The sequence below is a fragment of the Pochonia chlamydosporia genome, chromosome 7, assembly GCF_001653235.2.
Source record: "Pochonia chlamydosporia 170 chromosome 7, whole genome shotgun sequence".
Taxonomy (NCBI): domain Eukaryota; kingdom Fungi; phylum Ascomycota; class Sordariomycetes; order Hypocreales; family Clavicipitaceae; genus Pochonia; species Pochonia chlamydosporia.
This window is the reverse complement of record NC_035796.1, coordinates 2,583,356-2,607,421: the sequence shown is the minus strand read 5'-3', so window position 1 is coordinate 2,607,421 and position 24,066 is coordinate 2,583,356. Positions and strand designations below refer to the sequence as shown.

Sequence of the window (24,066 nt, the reverse complement as noted above, 5' to 3'; positions counted from 1 at the left end):
TGCAGTTGGACAGTTTCCTGGCTGGTCAAGGCCGGCAATAACCACTTTATGACCATTTATGCTGCCGAGTTTATACGCATTGTGATCCCTTGGCAACTGTGATAGTGCCTCGTGCTCCTCGTCTTGCATTTCCCAGGCAGCCATCTGCTCGACCTCGAGCGGGTAGATCCATCATGCAATGTAGGCATCTGGCTTAACTTTCTCGGTGGCTTCGACGTATTTTTGAACATGGATGAACGGCATGAATGGCGAGGTTGATAGCGCTCGTGCGAAGTTTCAAGGTTTGACAAAAGTACGAGGAGGTGAGATGCGTGACCGGCAAGCGGACATAAATTGGCTGCATGAGATGAGGCTGTGAGTGCGATCTGGGCTGATCAAAAGATTGTGATGAGTGGCGAGGAGGGAAGGTGCAACCCAGCCTACGGGACCGAACCAGACTGAGAGCGGCTCATCCAGATGTCAATTGATTGCCCTGCTTCACAACATGGAACGGTCTTGATACGATGCACACTCAACCACTCGAGCCCGACATCTTGGGTAACTTCATGCTTTGGACGGCCCATTTTGTGCAAAGCTTAATCTATCGCGGATACAACAACTCGCAAGTCCACGATCATTTCCTCTCACTATATACGCACACTCGTATATCCCGTAAAAAATGGCATTCGGTTGGGCGAGAAGAAGAACTTACTTGCACCAGCTTAGCCCAGCTCACAAGCCATCAGACTTGCACGCGGCTCATTAACGCAATCTTTACACGTTTGAAAATTGAGGTTTGAGCACCTAGCCATATAGGTACCTAGGTAGGTAGGTGTTTGATGAGATGAGAAAGATGGCAATCACCATGACAGAGTAAATGGTGGTGTATCGGGATCTGACCCACCAATCTGGTCCCTCCTTGACATCTTCGACCAACTCCATTAATGAATATCCAGCCAACACTGACGCGGCTCAGCTCCAACAAGCAAAGATGCACAACTCTGGAGCTCATTTTGCCCCACAACCCCTCAGCTCCTGTCTGTGGCCATTAAAGTTCTGTGCCTGCCCCTGTCCAGGCACCAAACACCTCCAGTTGACAGCAAACGTGCTCGACTCCGTCTTGTCTGGTCAAGTTCTTGTCGGCCGGCAGACACCGCCTTCCTCTCAAACCGCACCACGCCACTTTTTGTTTCTCGGACATCGAATTCCCAGGACCGAAGAAATCACCCAATCCATGCACTCCTGAGCCAGTTCTCCTCTTTCAACCTCTGTCGACGAACCTGCATCTGCGAGATCGAATTCTATTTCCCGACATAGAATGGATACTGCGCACCTGTTGTAATCCCCTTTTCTCTCGCCGACCCCTCCATACGTGAACCCCTAGCAGCGCAACAACCTACAAAACTACGCTCAAGACGCCTGTGTCTACAAAACCTGAGCAGCAAACACAGCCTCGTCGCCTCTCGCTAACTCAATTGCAAACTCGACAAAATGCCGTCAAACGGTTCTGCTACCGTCACCAAGACGCCCAAAAAGAAGACCACTCACACAGAGAACCAGGACGCCAACCCCAAACATGACTTCTTCTGGACCTATACCGAGGAGCCGCACCGCACCCGTCGACTGGCCATTATCAAGGCTCATCCAGAGGTTTGCCCTGCCTCGTCCCAGCCGAATTGAGTCTTGCTAACACAATCAGATCACCAAGCTATGTGGCCCTGAGCCTCTAACCAAGTACGTCGTCACCGGTGTCGTGACGCTCCAAATCGTCCTCGCCTACCTCCTCCAGTCGACGTCCTTTTGGTCCTGGAAATTCTGGGCTGTAGCATACGTATTCGGCGCCACCGCCAACCAGAACCTCTTCCTGGCCATTCACGAGATCTCCCACAACCTGGCCTTCAAGAGCCCATTGGCGAATCGACTCTTTGCCATTGTAGCCAACCTGCCCATTGCGGTTCCCTACAGCGCCGCATTCCGCGTATGTCTATCATCCACTTCCTCTGCTTAATGAACAATGTCAAGACTGACTTGGACCCCACAGCCCTATCATCTCACTCACCACAAATCCCTTGGTGTAGACGGCCTCGACACCGATCTCCCCACCGCCCTGGAAGCCTTCTTCCTCGACTCCATCCTCGGAAAGGCCTTCTTCTGCACCTTTCAGATCTTCTTTTATGCCTTGCGCCCCATGGCCGTCTACCGCGTCCCCTTCTCCTGGGTCCATTTCGTCAACCTCACCATCCAGCTCTCCTTCGACGCCCTCCTCGTGCGCTACGCCTCGTGGAACGCAGTGCTGTATCTCCTGCTGTCATCTTTCCTCGCAGGTAGCCTGCACCCCCTGGCCGGCCACTTCATCGCCGAGCACTACGTCTACGAAACCGTCACCCCTACGCAAAAGGACCCCAGCAACATGGTCCCCGTGCCCGAGACGTTTTCCTACTACGGCCCCCTCAACTGGTTCACCTACAATGTCGGTCTGCACAACGAGCACCACGACTTCCCTGCCATTCCGTGGACCAGACTCCCTGCCGTGTATGAAATGGCCAAGGAGTTTTACGAGCCGCTGCCTCGTCATGAGAGTTGGGTGTACGCCATTTGGAGGTTCATCTGGGACGAAAATGTTGGTTTGAATTGCCGTGTCAAGCGTAAAGAAGGTGGGCGGTTGGTCGGTGGTGCCGTGAACTGGAAGGAGAGTGAAGTGCAGGCCTAAACAGCCAGCATGTTGTTACTTTACATTTGAATTTTTGGGAACAGTAATCGTCACAATTATGTGATTGGCGTTGGGGTTCTACTGTACAAGATTGCATAAGTCACTACCATAGAAACATGGCTATTATCTATAATACTACAGAAATACGAGTGTATGCAATCCCAGCAATCATATATCAAAAATCACGAATAGAATCCAACAAGTTGACTAGTATCAGTATCAATATCAATAGACAAAGAGAATTACATTATACGCGTCATAGAACAGTAGCTTACAGTACTGTACAGTACAAATGCCAAGAGCAGCTACTCGATATCAAATGGTGTCTGTCATCCACCCACGTCCACCAGACAACCTTCTCCCCAACCCCCATGTAATCGGTCCCCCTTTTGCAAGTTGCCTAGATTCAGTGTCCTTGCACCCATTTTATGTTCAGTTCAGTCATTATGCGGCACTGGGTCCGTCTGCCACTCAACAACGGTGTATATCCCAGAACGCATCTTTGTAAAGCTAGTCTTAGGACTACATTTCTTCGCTGTCAAAATTAGAAATACTCCCTGCTGGGACATTATGCGCTTCTATGGCAACTAGAAGAAGAAGTAGGCCAGCAGGAAACTCAACAGACACAGCAGGGCGACGATCTGCACCGACACACCGTCGGGTTGCTGCTTAACAGCCTGTGCGGTGTTACCAGAACGTGTCTTCTCATCGCTGGCTGCGGACTTTACATTTCGCTGGCGCAGTCCGCTGTCCTTGAGGTTGAGCAGTTGGGCTTCTGCTTGGGCGAGCTTGTTCTTCAATTCTTCGTACGTCATTTGCGCGGTCTCGGAGACAGTTGTGGCGGCGTGGGATACAGCAGACTTGGGGCGCTCGGATTTGTCGTCGGTGTCTTCGGCGGCATCGTCAGATGTGTAGGGTGGCGGCGCAGGCAGGGGCGTTGAGTTGGCGTTGCCGCCGGGTGATGAGAATGTTCGGGGAGCGTCAGGAGTTTCAGTAGCCTTGGGGAATAGAGTCAGTTTGAAAATTCACAGTTGCTGCACTGCACCGACGAAGAACGTACGCCATTCACGGTTGAAGGTTTGCTGGGAGTAGAAGCAGCTGGAGCGCTAGGTCCCTGGGCCTCGCCATTGGCAGCCAGCCAGTTGACGCGAATCTTGCGTTCGACAAGCGTAGCCTTGTCTGCCGACTCGAGAACAGAGGCAATGCTGGCAAAGTCCTTGTCCGAGGTGATTGGTGCGCACTGAACGAGGAACTTGTCGCGACATCGGGCATCCAGGGGAGGATCCTGTTTCATCGCCTGCAAGAGTACTATTCGTTTGTTGTGCCATGTTAGTTGTGCTGCACTGGTGAACTGAGAAAGAGCTCGCACAATGGGAAATTATTGTCCCGTCGTACCTGTGACATCGAAGGCATTTCCGGGCTCGATACGACCGGCATTGGGTCGGACGCAGTACTGTTTGGGGGCAGTGGTTTTGACCTGCGGGAAGAGGAGCGGGTCAGTTACTGTGACGGCCATATTGTGCACTCATGGGCATTTGCGCATTTGCGACTGCACTGAAATGCATACCTTGAACGCAAGAGGTGAGCTGCTTGTGTTTCGGATGGTGAGAGTTCGCGAGACTTCGACGGTGAATGGACCTGAGACGAGAGGGATACCGAGTTAATGATAGCTACAGCTTTAGCCGAGGGAGGTTGCGGAGTGCGTCACGTTCACGTACGAGTAAAGTTCAGCTCGAGGGGGAGGATGTCGACCGTCATGATGGGCAAAATGACTGGCAATAATTGACAGCTATTCGATGCAGCACGGTCGGACTCGAGGACTGTGATTTTTGTCGGGTCGTTCTGGCGGGGGAGAATCAGCCGTGATGCACTTGAAAGTTGAGGACACGGTCTGGTCCTTGTTTGGTCTGGATTGGCTTGGATGGGCTGGACTGGGCTGGGTTTGGCTGCAAGTGGGTTTGGCTTGGACTTGGACTTGGAGTTTGGTGTGGGGAGCTGCCGACCTTTGCTTTGGCAACCTGGGGCTCAGGTGCTCGATGGACGGGCAAGCGAAGCGCACGCGCTGAATAAAGGAGAGCAGAGAATATTTAGATTTGAAGAGGGTAAATGTCCAGGCCGGGGGCATTAAAGTGCCGGATCTCTTGATAGCAACAACACGCGACGGGGACAAAAATTGAGTAATGCAAGTCAAAGATGAACCTGCTAAAGGACTGGCAATGGACGGGCTCTTGAAGCGGATGTGTCTAGTGCGTGGTGGTTTGTAATGAGGCAGTACGGAGCACGGTCAGGACGATGACAACATGGCACAAGACAGGGCCTGACAAAGAAAGAAAAACAATACCAGACTCGACACACACCAACAAAGCTTGAAAGGGGACTCCAGCTCACTTTGGTCAGAGCGACATGCTGTGGCTTGGGCTTGTGAGCCTCGGCGAACGATGATTGAACTCACATCTCCAGCGTTCTGTTCCTTGGTCTTCTGCTGTAGACACATGCTCGCGCCACGGCATCCAAGTGTTAGCAGCATGACCAATCTGTTCAAGCCCCTGACAGGAGGCTAGCACTGAAGACCACATGTGGAGTCCATCATGTCTAGCCAAGGTCGGTATAATAACCTTTGGTTCTGCCTGTCTGGGTGCAGGTAGTCCCTTGAAGTTGTGTTTGATCCACCACTGTAGCCAAGCTGATCGGCTAGCTCAGCACGCAAGCTTGGGTCGAAAGGAGTCTCGGGGCATCTACTGGCATTGGCGAAGTATTTGATCCCTGTGAATTGCGGTTGACGACGTTTTTACGGCCATTGAAATACAACTAAAAAAAATCATTGGCATTATGGGCATCTTTCTTGTTCCTCAGCACCGCGTGCCTGACTTCTGTACGAATACCCAAGTGGATTCCCTCTTCATCGGATCTGCTGACCGCTCCGTCAAGTCGGATGATGGGACACGTGCAAGCATGAGTCCATTCGCAGGTTACAAATAGGCGCCAAAGGCTGGACTCTATGCCCTTGCCTTTGGGGCCTCTTGGAGAAGGAAAGGCCAAAAATAAAATTCGGTCGGCCGGTGCCAATCATAGCATTCCGCAATCTCATACACCGTACGGAACAATGGACGGTCGATTCGAGGTTGAAGATGGCAACATTAAAGCTCTCAAGTGCTCTCTCTCTCCCAGGTCGTATAGCCGTTGTAATGCCGGGCCGCCAGTTTTAAGCTGCGAGATGCCTGTGGACACCACCTGCCCAGCCAGCCCCAGCCAGCTCCACGTGTGAGGCAACTGTTCAATGACGTGCCATTCAATGCCTCGCAGCTCCAGACTGCTTACTTCATCAACAACTTCACCTGCATCCAGAAAGTGTCTGTGCAGACTTCAAACAAACAGCCTCAGCCCAGGCTCATAACTCTTCTCATCCTTGTTGGACCAAAGTTGTTGATTTTGTTGAATGTCAAGTGCCCCAAGTATATAATCTACCCCACTACACATTGCCGTCAGAATCGGTCACTCACCTTACCCCTCCAACCTCACTACCGAAATACCGCCTATCCGATCAACAGACTCCCCGTGCCCTCGCAAAGATGCCTTCAGATCTAGATCTTCTTACTGATATGGGCTTCGACAAGACCCGAGCCGAAATTGCAGTCAAGAAAAGCGGTGGCCGTACGTGTACCCCAGGACAAGAATTGCAACAAATTCAGCATGGCAGCTTACTAACATTGAATCAGTTCAGGGTGCTCTGCAATGGCTAGAGGATAACCAGGATAAACCTCTAGAGGAAATTCAAGCTGCGGAGGCTAGCAAGGCAGATGACGATGAGGAGGAGGATGCCGAGACCAAGGCCAAAATTGCTGAAATTGAGACGGGTCAAGCTCGCTCACTTGTATGCAATGAGTGTGGCAAGAAGTTCCGAAATCACGACCTAGCGACGTTCCATGCCACCAAGACGTATGTTGTCCATATTTCTCAAATACACCCGGAGAATGAATGTATGCTGACCTGACGTGATGGCTGCAGAGACCACACAGATTTTTCAGAGTCAACCGAGGAAATCGCCCCATTGACAGAGGAGGAGAGAAAAGCCAAGTTGGAAGAACTGCGTGAGCGCCTCAAGGCCAAACGAGCTGTCCAATCTGTCCAGGATAAGGCAGACGCCAAACGAAACGAGGTTTGTCCCTCCAAGCACTGAGCAACACACAAGCTCGTCCACCAAAGAGACTCTCATTCACTAACTACCCTCCAGCAAATTCGCCAAAAGTCCACCAAGGAAAGCCAAGATCTGAAAGAAGAGCTCGCACGCAAGGAACAAATCAAAGAGGCTGCCAAAAAACGCCAAGAGAAGCAAGACGACATGGAAGCCAAGAAGCGCATCAAGGCCAAGATTGAAGCCGACAAGGCCGAACGACGACGCAAAGCTGAAGAAGCCAAAGCCGCGAGAGAAGGGAGAGCTCCAGAGGTTGCTGCCGGCTCTGCTGCCCCTGCCCCCGCGGCGGTAGCGCCGCCTAAGCCCAAGGCTGATCACAACACGGCTAGATTGAGACTCCAGACCCCCAGCGGCAACCTTATGAAGACTTTGCCGGCGGAGACGACGCTGTTTGAGTTGGCGCAGATGGTGCAGGGTGAGACTGGGCTGGTGGTGACGAGCTTCTCAACTACGTTTCCCAAGAAGACTTTTTCGGGGGATTTGGACATGTCTAAGACTTTGAAGGAGGCTGGGTTTGTGCCGTCGTCGGCGTTGATTGTTCAATAAACATTTGGCGTTGGGGTGCGGATGGTTGGGGGAAACGACAGGCATGGAAAAGCGTATCATGGCATACAAGAAATGTGGACGGCGTTGGTGAGAAATTGAGGTTTCAGTGGCGACGTGAGGCACACAGTAGATGAATACAATCAACTCATGACACAGTCTCCGGCTCCAATGCCAGCACAGTCCGTAACAAGAATCACAGTGAACACCAACCCACAGCATTCATTCCCAAAAGCCTGTATTTGACCCAAACCCGCCACCATCACTCAATAAAACTCCACATTGCGTGTGATCTGATTCTTCTTTACGAGGGACATTCAATCATATTAACTTCCAGTATATGAACGAAGCTACCTCACAGCCCAGGTGCCGCCAAACGCAAGAAAGGGGAAAAGCCATAACCCATCCTTTCCCCGAGTCCTTTTTTTGCGCGCCTTTTCTCCATCCTGTATGATCGATGTGATTCGTGAAGACCCCGAAGCCATGCAGTTGAAGTACAAAGAAGCAAGAAAACAGTTTGAGTAATTGTGCGTTTAGTCGAAAAGACCGAAACCCATGTCCTCGTCGGACTCTTCCTTCTCTGTGGGACAGTTAGCCATCTCATCTCGAATGCTTCTCTTGGAAGTGTGTACGCACCCTCGACCTTCTCCTCCTCAGGGGCAGCGGCATCACCACCAGCGGCGGCGGCGGCACCACCGGCAGCGGGGGCAGCAGCGCCGCCTCCAGAGCCGACGTTTACGAGCAGGTCCTTGATGTCCTTGCCTTCCAGGGCCTGTTTTCTTCGTCAGCATCGTGTTTCACGTCGGTGTAGTGTACCCGTTCGGTGGGCGAATTCTCGTCAAGTTGGGGGATTTTATCGTCGTCGTACCTTGGCGAAGATGGAGGTCCAGATGGGCTCGACATCCTGGATGCCAGCGGCCTTGATGAGGGCCTGGAGCTTGTCGGCCTGTTCAAGTCAGCATACACTGTGTCCCTGGAGTTGAAAATTTCCCGATGCCACAAATTTGTCATGTGTTTTGCCGGCGCCCAACGAAGTTTGCCAAATTCCCGTCTGCGTTTCCTTCCAGAATCGTAAAATCGTAGACTGCGCCGGCAATTTCGCACATGGATGGTTTTGTGGTTTCGCAACGCGTAGAATTGGACTTACGGTGATATCGACGCCGTCATCGGCGAGGATCAAGGCCGCGTAGGACGAAGCGAGCTCAGCAGTAGACATTGTGTGTGGTGTTTTGTCGTGAGGTTGGTGGGATAACGACAAGTCTGCGGCGAGGTTCGTGGTGGATGTAGTGCAATTATCACCAATGCGGGCTGAACCACAGAAAATTGACAGGGTCGAAAATTCGTTTGGAGGGCTTCAAGACCTAAACTTGGTGGGGCGGTGTTTTTCCGAGCACCGAGAATGTGTGTTTGGTGAGGGAGGGGTGGTGTGATTGGTTGGATAATCTGGCCAATCATAAATTCGAACATTGGTCCACTTACGAGGGCATGGGAGAGCGTCATGCAGAGCACATTGTGAGATCTGCAAGGCTGAGAATGCACGGCAGACGAGATTATGCTGTAGTTTTCCTATGGTCTGGAGATACAATTGCGATAGTGGCCAAAATTACCCTCGGGTTAAATTGAGCTGAAGTCGCTCAACTTATTGACTTAGACAGAGTACTCGCAGATATGCGCCTGGCTGGTTGTGTATTGATGGACAAGTCAGTTTGATGAGGCATTGAGGCTCTGACCCGGAAGCGTCAACGTCGCATTCAAATGTCTGTGAGCTATTGCCATCACATGGCTTCAGATATCAAGTCGCTGTATCAATCCGCACATCCAATAATTACTCCTCCAGCCTCCTTACCGGCAGCCAATTTTGAAACTCGTCAAGTCATTTCTCCTCCAAAACATCATGTTTGCAGCTCAAACCTACAACCATGCCGCACCAGAGTCCTGGCCTGCCTCTGGGTGACCGAGTCCGGCTGGTGGAGTCACGAATGCAGCAAAACAGCAGAGAGCACACGGCACACCAAAACGAACGACCTTGGAACAGTGACGAACCAGACTACCCCACTCCAAACAAGTTGAACCCCGCCAAGCCGTGCCGTGACGCCTCTTGATTCGTCGCTTCTGCTCACCATGGCATCGCTGGCTCCAACAAGGTCCAGCTCCAAAGACATTCAATGTTACGCCTGCAGAATCGGCTGCGTCTGGCACCAGTTGATGTAGAACCCAGGAGTCCAGGGCCCTTCAATCCAAGGCTCTCGCTGCATCATTCGGCAGGACATCCTGCTTCCAATCGCCTGCCTGTCTTGTGCCTGCATGTAGCGAGTCGCGGACACAGCCAAAACAATTGACTATCCTGCTGTTTAATTACTGGATTTTCCAGCTACAGCAATCCCATGTTGAGCCAAGTGGCCGGCAGTCTTCCATCATCTTCCCCTCCATTCAATAAGCTCCCCGCGCGGCGCCACTTGCCCCAGCACTTGAGCAGCGCAGCCAGTAGTCAACTGCCTATCTCCTCGGAACTCTGGGAACTTGGATTACACAACACCCACGTCGCATCTTGAGCTGGGCCAAATCGACCGGCGTAGTATTCCTTTATTACTGTCGATTTTGCTCTTCATTTCTCACAAAACGTCATCGCGAGCCCGTGCGCACGTAGTATACCAGTATGGATACACCAGCGGTTCCGGCACCGCGGGACTCCCGGGAGCAAGCCATTCTTGCTCGCCTCTCTGTCATTCGAGATCAGCTTCTGCTCTTGAAGCAAGATCGGACAACGTATATCCGCAGTCAGGATGTTATCCCTTTGTACGATCAGACTATCGAGCAGGTCAAGGAGCTCAACGATATCAGAGCAGAAACCAGTAACCACGAAGAAAACAGACGTAATGCGCCACCAGTTCCCACGCTCCCTGCGCTTCTCCGCGACACCCTAACTAATCGTTGAAAACACAGTGGACAAGGTACTAGAGAGTTGCTTCCAGTTGCTCTCTCTTTTCTATCTCACCATCGGTCGAAATAACGAGGCCCCGGGCGCATACTCCCTCACATCTACCATCAAGCGGCTGCTAGATCATCTTACAGAGGCCGCACTTTACTCAGCTAAGGACTTGGAAAGCATCAGATCTACATTAGAAGAGACGGCATTCGCCATCAGCCAAGCGCAAAAGACGGAAGAATCTCAGGCGAAACACTCTCCTTATCTTCTCACACTGCTATCGAAACGAGTGGTGTTATGTCAGAGCATGCTGGGCAACCTACGAAAGCGCTTAGAAGGTATCGGGGGCCCGCTGCTCGCCACACATGAGAAGCTCATTTCCATTCTGCGACAAATTTCGTTGGCCAACACAAAGTCAAAGGTGAGTGCGCATCGAGAGTACGCAGCAACAACGCAGGGCTAGCTAACATGGTCAGTTCTCAACATCTGAAGTACAAAAGCTGCGAAATCAGCTCCTGGATGTTGGAAATAAGCGGAAAGATGGCAAGTTCGTAGCAGAGGACGGCACAATACCTCCGGGAGAGGCGGAAATTAGCGAGCTGTATGAGCGCTGTGTCAAGTGGTCGGATCTGGTGTTGGAGAGGTGGGTTCAAGGGCGCAACCTCGATGGCATTCCCACGCTAACTATTTCGTAGAAAAGGAAATGTGCATGAGCAATGGCGCCCAACATACGACATCTTGGTGGGAATCCGAAACGACTTGGAGAAGCTTTCCCTGACACAAGCCTGGTCACTCCGCGAAACCGACTTGTACGATTTCCAACGACAGCTTGACAAGATTGACGAGAGCAGACAAAACGGCAACTTTTACGACGATAAGGGCCGGCCAGCAGACCTCTGGACACAACGGACAATGCTTTACTTGATTCGACGGAGCTATGCATACATCTACTCATTCATGCTTGCCTCTGAGCCGGTATCAGAGGCTTTGCTCCCCATTTACAACCAGCTGCAGACTCTCAAGCGATGTCTCGTGGAGGTCAAGAAGAATGGTGGCGTGACGTCTGTGCGAGAACTGTACCCTTATAGCATGAAGGTGAATATTTGTCCTCTTCTCCGTTCTTCTTACTCTGTTTCGTCGCCTTGGCTAACACGGTGCGCAGCTCAACTCACTGGACAATATGCGAGTAGAAGGCAAGTTTGTTGTTAATGGCGACATTCCAGAGGGCCAAGGCAGTGTCAGTGAGCTCTTGGCAGAATGCTTCGACTTGAACTACGAGTTGCGTGTAGCAGCGGAGGAGGGCACCAATGGCGACGAGGAATAAACCACTGATGAACATACCGCAATTGTTTGTACAGGACAAGGTAATTTGGTGGGAACGCGGAGCAGCTCGAAAGATGGAAACGGCTGTGCATTTGTCTGGGTTGGACTTTTTTCTTTATTCTTTTTTGCAATATCTGTTTATGGCTATTTAGTTTCAAGACCCCCCCGGAAGGGCAGGTAACGTCCATCTGGAGTTTTTGTCAAGATTTCTGGCTTTTGATCTTCCAGCAATGGGGTGGTGTCAGCTGTGCTGATCCTACAGAAAGCAAAAACGGGATGGTAGCATATCTTAGGAGAGAGGCAGGCTAGGTTCTTTTATGAATTTGATACCAGCATTTTATTTCCTCACTTGTACATGGCTCTGGCTTATGGCTTTCTAAATGCACAAATGAAGGGGTAGATTTGGACCTGTGCTCGTTAGTGATGCTTCGGAACAGTTACAACACGGCAGTATTTACCTTTTCGAGATCCCACACTCCAGAAGTAGCGTAAATATCCTTCTTCAACTGCTCCAAAACGGCTTCTTTGCTCTCAGCCTTGCATACGAGTGTACTTCCAAAGAAGTCAAAGTTGGCGGCGTTAGAATCAGTGGGTACTTCGTTCAAGAGAGCGCCTGCGTTGATCAGTATCTGGTGATTTGCTGGGTGTGATGTACGTACCGCCCATTTTCCAGTCGCCGGACTCTACATTTGGAGTCATGTTTTTGAAGTGCGTTCTATAGAATTAGTTTACTGGTGCATATGCATTTTTGGTATGAGACGGGTACGTACGGTCTCACTTCGAGGCGCTTCTCTCTGACGCCGGGCTTGTCGGGGACAACGACGAGAAATTCGGGGAGCTGGCTGGACGAGGCCATTGTTCTGGTGTGAGATGGGAAATGGGGGCGGTTGAGGACAGTTCTTGTAAGAGGACGAATGAGGCGGGTTGCCATGGTTGGGATTGGAGATGTGAGGTTCGTGGTCGGGTAGGTAGTTGGGTTGATATATGCAGGGACAGCAGATGAGTGGTGGATTCTGAGTTGGAGGCGCGCCCTTTGGTGTGGGGAGTGATGAGTGTGGAGGGTCAACGGTGCAGATGGATGAAGAAGCATTGGGGGTAAGGATGGAGTGTGGGGTTCAATGTTCAATATGGTCTGGAATATTCTTTATTACTTTTGGCGTTGGGATGTGATTTATTTACTGTGCCGTACAAGTTTAGGACTGTTTACAGCTACGGAAATTTAGAGCTTGTTTGTTCCCTACCTATCTTGGCAATGGTGTTTGGCATGGATCAAGTTGCCACCAGACTTGACTCCCAACCATGCATTCCGCCTATGCCCCTTGGGCCTCAATGCTGTCATAATGGCGTAGCTATAAATACAAAGCGTCACCTTGGCAAGGTGCAACATTTCTACATTCCCTTCACCATGTTCGAAATCTTAATGCCACAGACCACATAAACCACTCTTCGTTTGAGTCAAATTCGTGTATAAGCCCAATACCCCGGTGCATAGGTTCCAGCCTGAAGAACGACATGCCTCCAGACCGTCCACCAGTCCACCTCGTCATCCACCGCGACGACACAACCGTCACGATCGTGGGCGTGTATGCCAGTCTGACGGATGCGAATACCGAGTGTATATCTCTCGGACAGGAGGCGGGTATTCAGTTGACGGGGGAGTCGGGGGAGATGGCGGCGGAGGATAAGAGGCTCATGCCTGTTGAGCCGATGAGGTGGGATTCTGCGGCGGGGGTGTCATGCTGGGTTGAGACGCATCATGTTCGGTTGGCGAGGAGTTGAAGCTGAAGTTGATGGGGAGGGTGCACATGAGTGTTGGTGTTGTTTTGTGGTGGGTGTATAATATGGGAGGGTATGTCATGGGTACTAAGTGGCTGAAGCGGGAAGCGTAGCTTGATAATTTTCTTTTTTTTTTTCTTTTTGAATATGGAATATTGAGCCATGAATTGTATTACAAGTACTCCTGGCAAGGGAATTAAATGTAGACTCAAAATCTTCATATCGTGTATCGACTTCAGGGTAGACGAAACAAATTGTCGAGTTGATGGAGAGTGTGGGGTAATTTGGCATTGGTTCAATGTTGGCTTGAGTAAGACTGCCTGACAAAGTGTAAATATTTGCAAGTTCACATCAATATTAATTGAGACCATAATATGTTACTACTTCTGTATCCAATGCACTCGCACCCTTCATCCAGCAATTTGCCAAGATCAAACCAAACATCTTCTACGTGGCAATAATCGAGATTGATGGCGGGGTAAAATAAATCAGCCCAGGGACAGAATGACAATGACAGTGACGTACCCGTTTGTGTGGCTGCTGTGGCTGTCATGCCATTTCTACCCGGGTCTTCATGTTCATGCCTTATGTCATGTATCTACAATGTACAAGCAATTTGGATATGCGTTCCGGAACTTGGTTTGGCTTTTGTCTGATAACTTTCTTGTCTAGGGGTAACTTTATACAACTCAAGTTTGCACCTGGTTCAATTTCAGTTCGTTCCGGGCCGCCAGCCGCACCTCTGTTCAGGCTCAATTGGTTCCACTGCTGCGCCTCATCATTCTAGATTTGAACCACACCAGACCCAGCCAGACTCTGTCAAGTCAAGCGTCGTCTGGTCCAATTCTGCCTTTGCCCAGACCCCAGTTTTGCTCGGCCGTGGAGAAGTTGTCCACCGAGACGTCCAACGGCCTCCACTGCGCTTCAATCGCGCATCCATTTGATCCATTCAACAGCTTCATTCTCCTACAAACAACTCCTCCTCCGCCGCCGACCTAATTCGTCCCGCCATAGACACGCACCACATCCCTAATCCCCTGAATGTATAGACCGGCTCGCCAGTGTATGAGTGCAGCAATAATTGCTCCGTCATGGCCGAGGTGGAGGGAATGCCCACCTTCGGCGCTGAGCTAAAGGTGCGTTGTAAATGCTTTGCTGACGACCAACACCGCCGCCGTCGGCGCATCGCATAGCATCATACTGCACAGTAACCATTCAGCACATTTCGATTCCTCTTGCTGACTTCGTTTCCTAGGATGGGTTCAAGCCAGCTAGCGCCTGGGTTGGCCACGGCATCGCCTGGCTAGAAGACATCCAGCAGTTTTACCGCGAGAGATCCCTCATCGAGAAGGAATACAGCGCCAAGCTCAGTGCGTTGGCCAAGAAGTACTTTGAAAAGAAGAACAAGAAGTCGTCGCAACTGAGTGTTGGCGATACACCGACCATGACGCCCGGGTCACTCGAGAGGTATGTCTCCTGAAGAGCGCACGACCTTTAAGCAATCCTCACCACTTGCCTTGCTTCCGCATAACCTAACCTCTTTCTGCAGTGCCTCGCTCACCACCTGGTCTACCCAACTGACCACCCTCGAATCCCGAGCTGCCGAGCACGACAAGTATGGCAGCCTTCTCATCTCACAAGTCGCCGAACCCCTCAAGTACTACGGCACCCGTTTCGAGGAGCTGCGCAAGCGACACATCGAATACGCCGACAAGCTTGCCGCCGAGCGAGACTCATCCTACGGCGACCTGCGCAAGGTAAAGGGGAAATATGACACCGTCTGTCAAGAGGTCGAAGCACGCCGCAAAAAGTCCGAGTCGCACTACGACAAGGCCAAAGCCCAGAGTGCCTACCAACACCAAATTTACGAAATGAACAACGCCAAGAACAGCTATCTTATCGCCATAAACGTCACCAATAAACAAAAGGAAAAGTACTATCACGATTATGTTCCCGAGGTCATGGACAGTATACAGGACTTGAGCGAATTCAAAACCATAAAACTGAACGGACTGTGGGGGGTGGCTAGCAAGCTGGAGGGTACGATGCTGCGAGACAGTTCGGGTATGATGGACCATTTGGGCCAGGAAATTACCCGAAACCTGCCACACCTGGACTCAATGATGTACATGCGACACAACATGGGATCCTTCCAGGAACCCGCAGACAAGGAATTCGAACCTAGTCCCGTGTGGCATGACGACGCGACCATGGTTGTCGACGAGACGGCAAAGATTTATCTACGAAACGTTCTCAGCAAGTCCAAATCACAACTAGGCGACTTGCGACGAGAAGTGGACAAGAAGCGGCGGGAAGTCGAATCCGTCAAGAAATTGAAGCAACGGGTTCGAGACGGCACCGAGAAGAAGGACGAGGTGGAAGTTGTGCGCTCGCTTTTCGCCATGCAAGAGGACCTGCATTCTGTAGACCGACAACGGTTGACCGCCGAAGTGGAAACAGGGACCATCACAGCCGTCGTTGGAGATGTGACGCTCGGCGCAAAGAACCACAACTTCAAGAGTCAGACATTCAAGATCCCCACAAACTGTGACCTCTGCGGTGAGCGTATCTGGGGGTTAAGCGCCAAGGGATTCGACTGTCGAGACTGCGGCTACACCTGCCACAGCAAATGCGAGATGAAGGTCCCCGCAGACTGTCCCGGCGAACAGAACAAAGACGAGCGCAAGAAGCTCAAGGCTGAACGCCAGGGAGCTGCGAATCGCCTCGTGGTCCGGGACCCTGCGGCGCCTTCGCACGTCGCCGACCTTCCGGATCTGTCAAGGTCAAATACCATGAATTCACTGAGTTCACACTCCGCAAGACGATCTGTGTCGGGCCAAATGAGTCCTGCGGAACTAGACGCCGACACTGAATCACCCGTGGTCGCGAAGCCCAGCATCTCGCCTAATCCTACCGGCAACACAAGCGCCCGGAAGAGAATGGCTGCGCCGCCTCCAGCTGCGTATATCAGTGAACTACCAAGCAGTGGTGTCAATGGCAACGGGACCAAGGAAGAGAAGAAGGGCAAAATGCTGTATGCTTTTGACGCAAGTAATGATGGAGAACTGTCAGTACAAGAAGGCAGAGAGGTAACCCTCCTAGAACCAGATGGTAAGTCGCCCGTGACACTCCCCGCCATGCGCCTCTCCTCCCCCATATCTAACGTAACTAGATGGCTCTGGCTGGGTCAAAGTCCGCGCCGGCTACAAAGAGGGCATCGTCCCGTCGTCCTATGTTGAATTCTCCGCCCCCGCAGTCCCAGCAGCCACGCGCCCCGAATCAACATACTCCAACTCAACAACGTCGTCTGCCGCACCGTCAACAGGACCAGGCGGCAAGAAGAAGGGACCGGCTGTCGCGCCGCGCAGGGGGGCCAAGAAACTGAAGTACGTGGAGGCGCTGTATGAGTATGCGGCGCAGAGTGCGGACGAGCACTCCATGGTGGAGGGGGAGCGGTTCGTGCTCGTCAAGGAGGACCCCGGCGATGGGTGGGTGGAGGTTGAGAAGGCGGGTGTGACGGGGAGTGTGCCGGCGAGTTATGTTCAGGTTGTGTAGCTTGGGACTGGGAATGTAGTGGCAGGAGTGAGGGTGTTGACTGGGGCATGGCATACATGGGAGTGAGGTTTGCATTGGATGCGGGTATGGTAGCTTAAATTGTAAAATTACCTTTGCTCTTGGGCATATGACGCTGTTGCTTGGTGTTCGCTGTGAGAAATGTATGGGGATGGAAGCCAAGTTGAGTACAGGACTTGCGATGGTTCCGGTGCGACAGCCCATTCTGGCGACTGGATCAAACCTTTAATGTTGGAAAGGTGCAGTGCGGTTAACTGGTATTTGTGCTGGATTCTGGTGTTTACCGTGAAGAACGCAAGATATTTCGCAGTGGTATATACCACACGGGATTGCCAATTCCATTGCAATTCTATCTCATATTACACAGCCATCAACATCACCATCAAGCAACAACAGCTATAACCGCCAAACAAGCCAAAGCCAATCCAGCAACCGATACACCCTTCCTATCCACCCCACTACCTTTATCCTTGTCGTTGTGAATAAGAGCCAGCGCACGCACCGTCGACGTCACATAGAACTCGTCACTCGTCCTCGTCCCAGGAATATCCGACGTGTGGTTCTTCACTCCCGACGGATTCGCAGTCCACGTATATATCGGCGGATTATACGTCACGCCATCGTAGCTCGTCACAGCAGCGGTAGGCAACGGAGCCGTGTAAGCCTGCAGACACGCCTTTGAAACTCCAACATCGGTAGCACGTCCTACTTCCGAACCGCATGCACCATCAACTGCCTTGAAGCCACTAGTTCCGTCAGCCGTTCACCCTACCCTCCTCAAACTTTTCATAACGTCTATGGGAAACATACCTAGGGCAGCAAAGAACAATCGTCTCCGTATCCTCAAGTATAGCCATGTACTGCTTCACGAGCGGCAACGGAACAGGCTGCGTCCTACTAGGAGGATACGGCCACGGATCTTCAGTAAACACACCCTTCGCCCCCTTTGGCGTCTCATGCAGACCAGCACCAGAAGTCGGCCTCCCTGATCCCGTAGCCACGCCCACAGTCTCCCAGCCAGCAGGACAGTTCAGCCCCGGCGAATAATACGGCAAGTAGTCGTTGGTCGTGGTAGCAGCAGCCGAAGCCATCAGCTCATCCATCTTCGTACCAGATGGAATACAGTCACTTATGGACTGTTGCTCACACAGACTGCCCGCCTGGCCCTGATACTGGCCGATCATGCCGCCCGTGTAGCTTACATTTCTTGCCACCCCCCACGCGCGATAACCAGTTGCGCATGACGACGGCGCAGAGTACGTAGTCGTAAGGGGACCGAGGTTGGTGACCGTCGCACCAAAGTACTCTGTTGTTCGGGGCATGACTGGTTCTTCTGGTAGATATTCCAAAGGGTCTGCGAGGCCCGGTACACAGAGCACTTTATACACCGCCGGCTGCATGTAAGATGGTAGGAAACAAAACGGGAACTGCACCCATTGCGGCTGAGGCCCAAGTTCTCTTGGCGCTGACATCATGGTGTGTTTTTTGTTGTATTTGCTTATGGTTGTTGGGTGAGATTGTTGAAGAGAATACCAAGTTGAAAGAGGTATTCCCCGAAATCAACCACACCTCGACACTTGATTCGACAGACAAGGCCAGCCAAGAGTTTAATCTCCAAGCTAGCGTCATAAACATGCTTTTGATCTGGGGTAATTGTGGCACACGACCACTTCTTGCTAGGTTTCGCGCCAACAGTATCGAATGGAACTAGAAGGAGGTCCACTTTGCTAGGCAGTGTTTTTTTAGTTTACTACACTTTTTGACATTTGACCATTTCAGTAGTTTCCGTGTCAAGGGTCTGACAGGACGGTCTTCTGTGGCTGTACTTCCGGAGATTGGGCATCTTCAAGGACGAAGGGGGAAGGGATTGGCGTTGATGGGCATCTTCCAAACTGCATGGTTGGTGTTGTTAGGAAATTGGTAGACTTTGGAAGCAGTGTGTGGGCTGACGAGACTGAATAGCAAACATCTGATTGCATTTCATGGCTGAATGGGCTACAAAGAAAGCAACAAACACGACGCTATTTAGGTGCCTGGTGGCTGCATATTGTGAATGCGCCTCGAATTAGCCCGGAAAGATCCTTTGTATTGCTTACACGTCAAACGTTACATCCACAGCCACATATCGGGCGGCAGAGGACAAACACAAATACCAAAAGCATATTGTTTCTCATCTGCATGCAGCAATCACACGAATTACGATAGAGACGGGTCTGAAAGAGCAAGGACGAAAATGCCGGCAAAACGCCACTGCCGATGCTTCAAGTAACAATTAGCCATTAATCCTACACCTATATACATCGCCAACCCTTCCGTAGCCCAAGTCAAGGTGATACAACCAGCGTATCCCCTTCGACAGTCCCACCATGCTATCTTGACCGAGCGCCTCTGGTCGGCTGTTTTTTTACCCTGGCAGATTGGGTGCTAGCCTTGCTGTCCTTTGCTGGACGCCCTCGTCCTCGCGTAGATCGTGGTGCCGCCTCTTTGTTTTGCGGTAGTGGTTTAGTAAGAGGCTTCGTCTTGGATCGTTGGGCCCTACGCGAGGGAGTTGGGGCGGTAGCCACCGCAGGTTTTGGTTTAGTTTTTGTTTTTGCTGTTTTTGTTTTTGTTGTCTCTCGAGTCCTAGGTTTCTTCGTGGGCCGTGACTCTGCTGGCGATACCATAGGCTCAGCTGGGCGTTTCAAGGCTGCGATCCTAGCACTGCGTCTGAGTGGCGGATGTTGACTCGACTCCGTGATCCCATCAGCCTCATCTCGCTGGCGTCGCCCACGCTGGCGTGGGAGTTTCTGCGCCAGAGACTGACGGCTCTTAGCATGTCGTGGCCCATGTGCGTCGTCCTGTATGCTCTCCTCGAGCTCTTGTGTTGCGTCCTTTGGCTCGTTTGGTTCTAGATTGCCAAACAACTTGACACCAGGTGGAAGTAGACGTGTGCGTGGGGGGGAACTTGGCTCAGGCAACTTATACCCGTACATGAATGCCCAACGACGGCGCTTCCTGTCCTCCCGTTTCGCAACATCCACACTTTCCCCCGGATACGTACCTCGTAGTCCATCTAACCCATCCGGCATAAGCCAGAACCCTTCAGGCTGCTCGTCGTCAGAAAGCTCAATGGTCTCCAAGTCGCCAATCTCAGAGGGGGTAAACTCCATCTCTTCAGCAGCGTCCAGCGGGCTCACTTCCATTTTATCGATAGGCGAGAGGTCTTCCGGCTCAGGGGAGGGAGACTCGTGTCGCCACTTCCACGAGGTAACACACCCGTTGGTCTCAAACTCGTCCCTCCAATCTCCACGCTCCTTCCACCAGTCAACAATTTGCTTATGAGCAGAGCGTGGGAGGCGGCGCTGTTCTTCTACTTCAAGTCGATGGTACCTAGTGCTTTCTTCTGCTCTCTCGAGATTGAATATAAACCAGGGCCTGGAGAGGAGGAACGACTCGGCATCAGATTTGGTCGCATTGTCCTTGAGGCGAGATCGCGGATCTACCGGGACAGCTTCTCCGCGACGTAGGTTCTGACGGAGACGTAGGGCGCGTAAAACGAGCTCCACATTCTCCTTTGCCATTGCCTCCAGTGCTGCGGTTGCCGCAGCATCATCTTCACCATGATCCATGTCGCCGACTTGACCATGGCATCTCTGCCATGGCCATTCCCATCGAGATATTTTGTCGCTGTGTTGGGTGTTGCGGCCAGGAAACCCCCACCTGGGATTCCAGATGCCAAGTTTCTGCCACCGGCGCTTGATGTTGTGGCGGACCATGACACCTATTGCTTTTGGTCGACTTCGTCTCACAAATATCATGATCTTGCGTGGGCGGTAGCCTTCCACCCGACGTTCCTCGACTCTAGCTTCTGTGAGATAAGAGTCCCGGGGATAAATGCATTCGCGCAGCTGCCATGCAATAGACTTTTGTTCACGGTCATCAAGCGGTCGTTCTATGATAGCTGCCAAATGGTCTGGTATTTTGTCATACGGGGGCAGTTGAACAGGAGGGTAATCGAGGTCCCCCGAGTCCGTAGATGACGCGTAAGGTGGAGGATCATCGCGTTCAAAGCGCCTCAGAGAACGATCATGCAGGCCTGGGTTTGCGGCAAGGCTGGCAAGGGTGGGAATGGCCTGATTTCGAAGCGCATCGTGCATTTGCTGGTCGTCGAAAAAGCGAGGCATGGTTTAGTTGGTATTTGGCGATGCCCAGCCAAAACAAAGTGAAGGAAGTTGACCAAAAAGAAATTGAAAGCAAAAATCAGTAATGCAATTTAATGCAAGGATGAAGTTGGATGCTGTCATGCGAGCGGGTTGGGTCGAGGTATAGAATATGCTTAATAAGCCATGTCACCAGACCTTTCTGTCCTTTCTGTCCTTTCGTCCTTTGTCAGTTTGTTGTGCAACAGAAGACGGACTGGTCCACACGAATAATAACGAAACGCGCGGCTGCGATTTCTCAAAGCGCGCGAACATGCAGCTGCACGGCGGAGAAGAGTGATGAGTGGTCTGGTCCTAATCTAAATATAAAATGCTTGACCTACCAGACCCTTGTCAGAAAACTCCACTTTTACACCAACGAACTTCATGTTGGAAATCTACCAGACCCGTGCCTCCCTCAAGGAGGCAGCACCACCCACAGCCATCAATTGCTCATCAGTCATCTCCAAAGCCATCTTCACGGCTAATTTTTACAGCCAAAATCAGCAGCAGAGAGAGGTACTAAGTCCACAGGAGTGTGCACAGAGAACCCAGCGCGTAAAGCGCCCAGGTACCTACCTAGGTACCTGGGTAGGTTCCTACAGTCCGTGGTAAAAAGTACTTGCGCACATCTGAGTATACACTAATATATCTCAATATATCTTGGTATATACAGCGATGTTTGCCGACATCCAAGTATACATAAACACATCTAAATACATCTCGGTATATACGGCGATATTTGCCTACATCCAAGTATACACAAACACATCTAAATACGTCTCGGTATACACGGCGATATTTGCCTACATCCAAGTATACACAAACACATCTAAATACGTCTCGGTATACACGGCGATATTTGCCTACATCCAAGCATATGCTAATACCTCGTAATACATGTTAGCATACGGTGCAATATGTACCACCGTTCACGAGTTGAAATACTAGACGTACCTATTCACAACTAAGTTGTCATTGGTGGGTCGCATTTAGTCGTAGATGCCGGGATTAATTGAGATCCATACGGTAATCGTAAACTGGTGTCCTTTGAGATTGTCTGGGTTCGCCCTGGCGCTTGGATATTCCGCCGCCTCGTACACCATTCGGCCTCGGCTGTAGTGCGCGCTGGGGGTTTCTTCGGGCTGTTCGTAGTTCCGGCGGATATGTGATCAAGGGCTGAACACGAGGTGTGCGCCTTGCCTGTTGCCGGGTATTATGAACCCTGTCACGACTCCCTGGCCTTCCATGGTTGCTCACAACGTGGGCAGCCGGCACCTGGTTCTCGGGTGGTGGGATTGGCGGGACTCTTGACAGAGGAGTTGTCAGACCCCTGCCGTCAAAGAGCTTGACGAGCATTTGAGCAGCTGATGCCCGACGTGCCGGATTCTCCCTTCCCATGGGCTCGAATATTGATTCCGAGGCATAACGCACCAGTGTCCTCAGGATAACGGCGTAACTAGTAGGGGTCTTTGGCGGGAAATCCGTGGCTGGGTGCACGGCCACAAGGGTTGCAACGAGGGACCAGACATCCATCTTGTGGCTTTGAGGGGCATCGATGCCGCTCACGCCAGGGTATAGCTCTGGAGCTTGATAATGGCCCGTACCACAAAATGTTGTGGCCAACGTAAGGTAATTGGCGAGCCCAAAATCAGCCAGCTGGAAAAGATAGTTCTTCTCACCTTCGGGGGAGTATAGAATATTCTCTGGCTTTATGTCTCTGTGGATTAGAGATCCCTGACATTCCAAGTAGTCGAGGGCGCTAAGCATCTGTTCCGCAACTTGGAAGATGAGGTCTTGATGCGTCATGGGCAGGTCGCGTTCTTCGGCGAGCGACTTCAGGTTTCCCTTGCGTCGGGGCATGAAGATCTCTGGCTTGAGGGTGTCGAGGAGTTGGTGCCCGAGATACTCGATAATGTGCTTCTGCATGTGTGGTTGTCAAAAAAGAGGCTCAATTCGTTAGACGGTGCGTGCAGGGAATGAAAGTGAAATAACTGACATGTTTTAAACGCTGCATGACTTTGATTTCTCTGTGGAGACAAGCTCGGGCTGCTTGGGCTTGGGCATCATCGGCGTTGCGTTCGAGCGAGACAACCTTGACGGCAAACGTATTGCCAGTGACCCGGTCGACTGCTTCGTAGACCATGCCAAATGACCCCTTGCCCAGAATTGTTCGTAGTGCCTTGATATCTTGTAAAGGGGCATCTTTCGTCGTACTCAGCCTAGTAATGTGCCACGACAGCGCTTCAGAGTGATCATATTCTGTAGGGCGGTCGCGGGATCTGACGTTTTGTACCCGTTGTAGGGAGGTATAGTACCCTCGGACGGCAAGGGCCCTGAGGGATTCGGTGTTGGCTCCGAGGTCTTGACTAAAGTGCTTCCACACCAAATTGAACGTGTAATGTTCAATAATAAGGCGGTAGTTCTGGCCATAGAGAATAACACCATCTCCGGTGATCTTTCCCATCTCAGCGCGGTTGGATGCTGCATTGCCTTGGGTATGTAGTATGCCAAATTCCACCGAGGCAAGACGCTTTGATCGGACTGATAGTCGCACAAGTTCTGTTGCGGGATGGAACTCGAAGGCGACATGGACCGCCGACATGGGATTGCTGGGCGTACTTGACCGGAGAATTATGTCTGCATTTCGTCCGAGTCTAGTAATGACATGGCCGCGAGCCGTGGACGGCACATGAAAGCCAACCTCAAGACCGAAGCGACCTTCTTCGGAAGTCGACACAAAGCGCCTGTTGTCAGGATGCTGTAGTGCCTCCTCGGCGACCAGGTTGGTCGGCACCAAGTGGAACAAGGTTTCGGCATGAGGCTGCACCTGCATGTGCGAACCCATCGGAGCAAGTCTGGTTGC

General features: G+C 51.6%; 10 protein-coding genes across 10 annotated transcripts; 4 read left to right on the top strand and 6 right to left on the bottom strand.

Moving 5' to 3' along the window:
* Window positions 1–1,470: 1,470 nt before the first annotated feature.
* Window positions 1,471–2,689, top strand: VFPPC_09378 (dihydroceramide delta(4)-desaturase; the record flags this gene model as incomplete). Its single annotated transcript, XM_018287921.1, has 3 exons — window positions 1,471–1,629; window positions 1,679–1,957; window positions 2,021–2,689. 3 exons carry the CDS (start codon window positions 1,471–1,473, stop codon window positions 2,687–2,689), a joined length of 1,107 nt encoding a protein of 368 aa, XP_018139256.1.
* A 587-nt stretch (window positions 2,690–3,276) lies between these two features.
* Window positions 3,277–4,447, bottom strand: VFPPC_09379 (major sperm protein; the record flags this gene model as incomplete). Its single annotated transcript, XM_018287922.1, has 5 exons — window positions 3,277–3,687; window positions 3,750–3,997; window positions 4,085–4,166; window positions 4,257–4,327; window positions 4,408–4,447. 5 exons carry the CDS (start codon window positions 4,445–4,447, stop codon window positions 3,277–3,279), a joined length of 852 nt encoding a protein of 283 aa, XP_018139257.1.
* Window positions 4,448–6,258: 1,811 nt separating this feature from the next.
* VFPPC_14591 (UBA/TS-N domain-containing protein) lies at window positions 6,259–7,427 on the top strand (the record flags this gene model as incomplete). Its single annotated transcript, XM_018292359.1, has 4 exons — window positions 6,259–6,340; window positions 6,406–6,625; window positions 6,695–6,845; window positions 6,921–7,427. The coding sequence occupies 4 exons, from the start codon at window positions 6,259–6,261 to the stop codon at window positions 7,425–7,427; spliced, it is 960 nt and encodes a 319-aa protein (XP_018139258.1).
* Window positions 7,428–7,957: 530 nt separating this feature from the next.
* On the bottom strand, window positions 7,958–8,640 carry VFPPC_14592 (60s acidic ribosomal protein domain-containing protein; the record flags this gene model as incomplete). Its single annotated transcript, XM_018292360.1, has 4 exons — window positions 7,958–8,004; window positions 8,061–8,196; window positions 8,293–8,370; window positions 8,572–8,640. The coding sequence occupies 4 exons, from the start codon at window positions 8,638–8,640 to the stop codon at window positions 7,958–7,960; spliced, it is 330 nt and encodes a 109-aa protein (XP_018139259.1).
* Window positions 8,641–10,080: 1,440 nt separating this feature from the next.
* Window positions 10,081–11,674, top strand: VFPPC_14593 (hypothetical protein; the record flags this gene model as incomplete). Its single annotated transcript, XM_018292361.1, has 5 exons — window positions 10,081–10,297; window positions 10,368–10,771; window positions 10,827–10,993; window positions 11,046–11,445; window positions 11,513–11,674. 5 exons carry the CDS (start codon window positions 10,081–10,083, stop codon window positions 11,672–11,674), a joined length of 1,350 nt encoding a protein of 449 aa, XP_018139260.1.
* A 365-nt stretch (window positions 11,675–12,039) lies between these two features.
* On the bottom strand, window positions 12,040–12,529 carry VFPPC_09380 (dimeric alpha-beta barrel; the record flags this gene model as incomplete). Its single annotated transcript, XM_018287923.1, has 4 exons — window positions 12,040–12,081; window positions 12,132–12,286; window positions 12,333–12,388; window positions 12,444–12,529. 4 exons carry the CDS (start codon window positions 12,527–12,529, stop codon window positions 12,040–12,042), a joined length of 339 nt encoding a protein of 112 aa, XP_018139261.1.
* A 656-nt stretch (window positions 12,530–13,185) lies between these two features.
* Window positions 13,186–17,004, top strand: VFPPC_09381 (actin polymerization protein Bzz1; the record flags this gene model as incomplete). The annotated part of the gene is made up of 5 exons (XM_018287924.1): window positions 13,186–13,431; window positions 14,499–14,585; window positions 14,705–14,916; window positions 14,999–16,560; window positions 16,622–17,004. 5 exons carry the CDS (start codon window positions 13,186–13,188, stop codon window positions 17,002–17,004), a joined length of 2,490 nt encoding a protein of 829 aa, XP_018139262.1.
* A 400-nt stretch (window positions 17,005–17,404) lies between these two features.
* VFPPC_09382 (hypothetical protein) lies at window positions 17,405–18,494 on the bottom strand (the record flags this gene model as incomplete). Its single annotated transcript, XM_018287925.2, has 2 exons — window positions 17,405–17,768; window positions 17,833–18,494. The coding sequence occupies 2 exons, from the start codon at window positions 18,492–18,494 to the stop codon at window positions 17,405–17,407; spliced, it is 1,026 nt and encodes a 341-aa protein (XP_018139263.2).
* Window positions 18,495–19,391: 897 nt separating this feature from the next.
* VFPPC_09383 (hypothetical protein) lies at window positions 19,392–21,185 on the bottom strand (the record flags this gene model as incomplete). Its single annotated transcript, XM_018287926.1, has 1 exon — window positions 19,392–21,185. One exon carries the CDS (start codon window positions 21,183–21,185, stop codon window positions 19,392–19,394), a length of 1,794 nt encoding a protein of 597 aa, XP_018139264.1.
* A 1,026-nt stretch (window positions 21,186–22,211) lies between these two features.
* On the bottom strand, window positions 22,212–24,048 carry VFPPC_09385 (protein kinase, catalytic domain-containing protein; the record flags this gene model as incomplete). The annotated part of the gene is made up of 2 exons (XM_018287927.1): window positions 22,212–23,123; window positions 23,200–24,048. 2 exons carry the CDS (start codon window positions 24,046–24,048, stop codon window positions 22,212–22,214), a joined length of 1,761 nt encoding a protein of 586 aa, XP_018139265.1.
* Window positions 24,049–24,066: the final 18 nt, after the last annotated feature.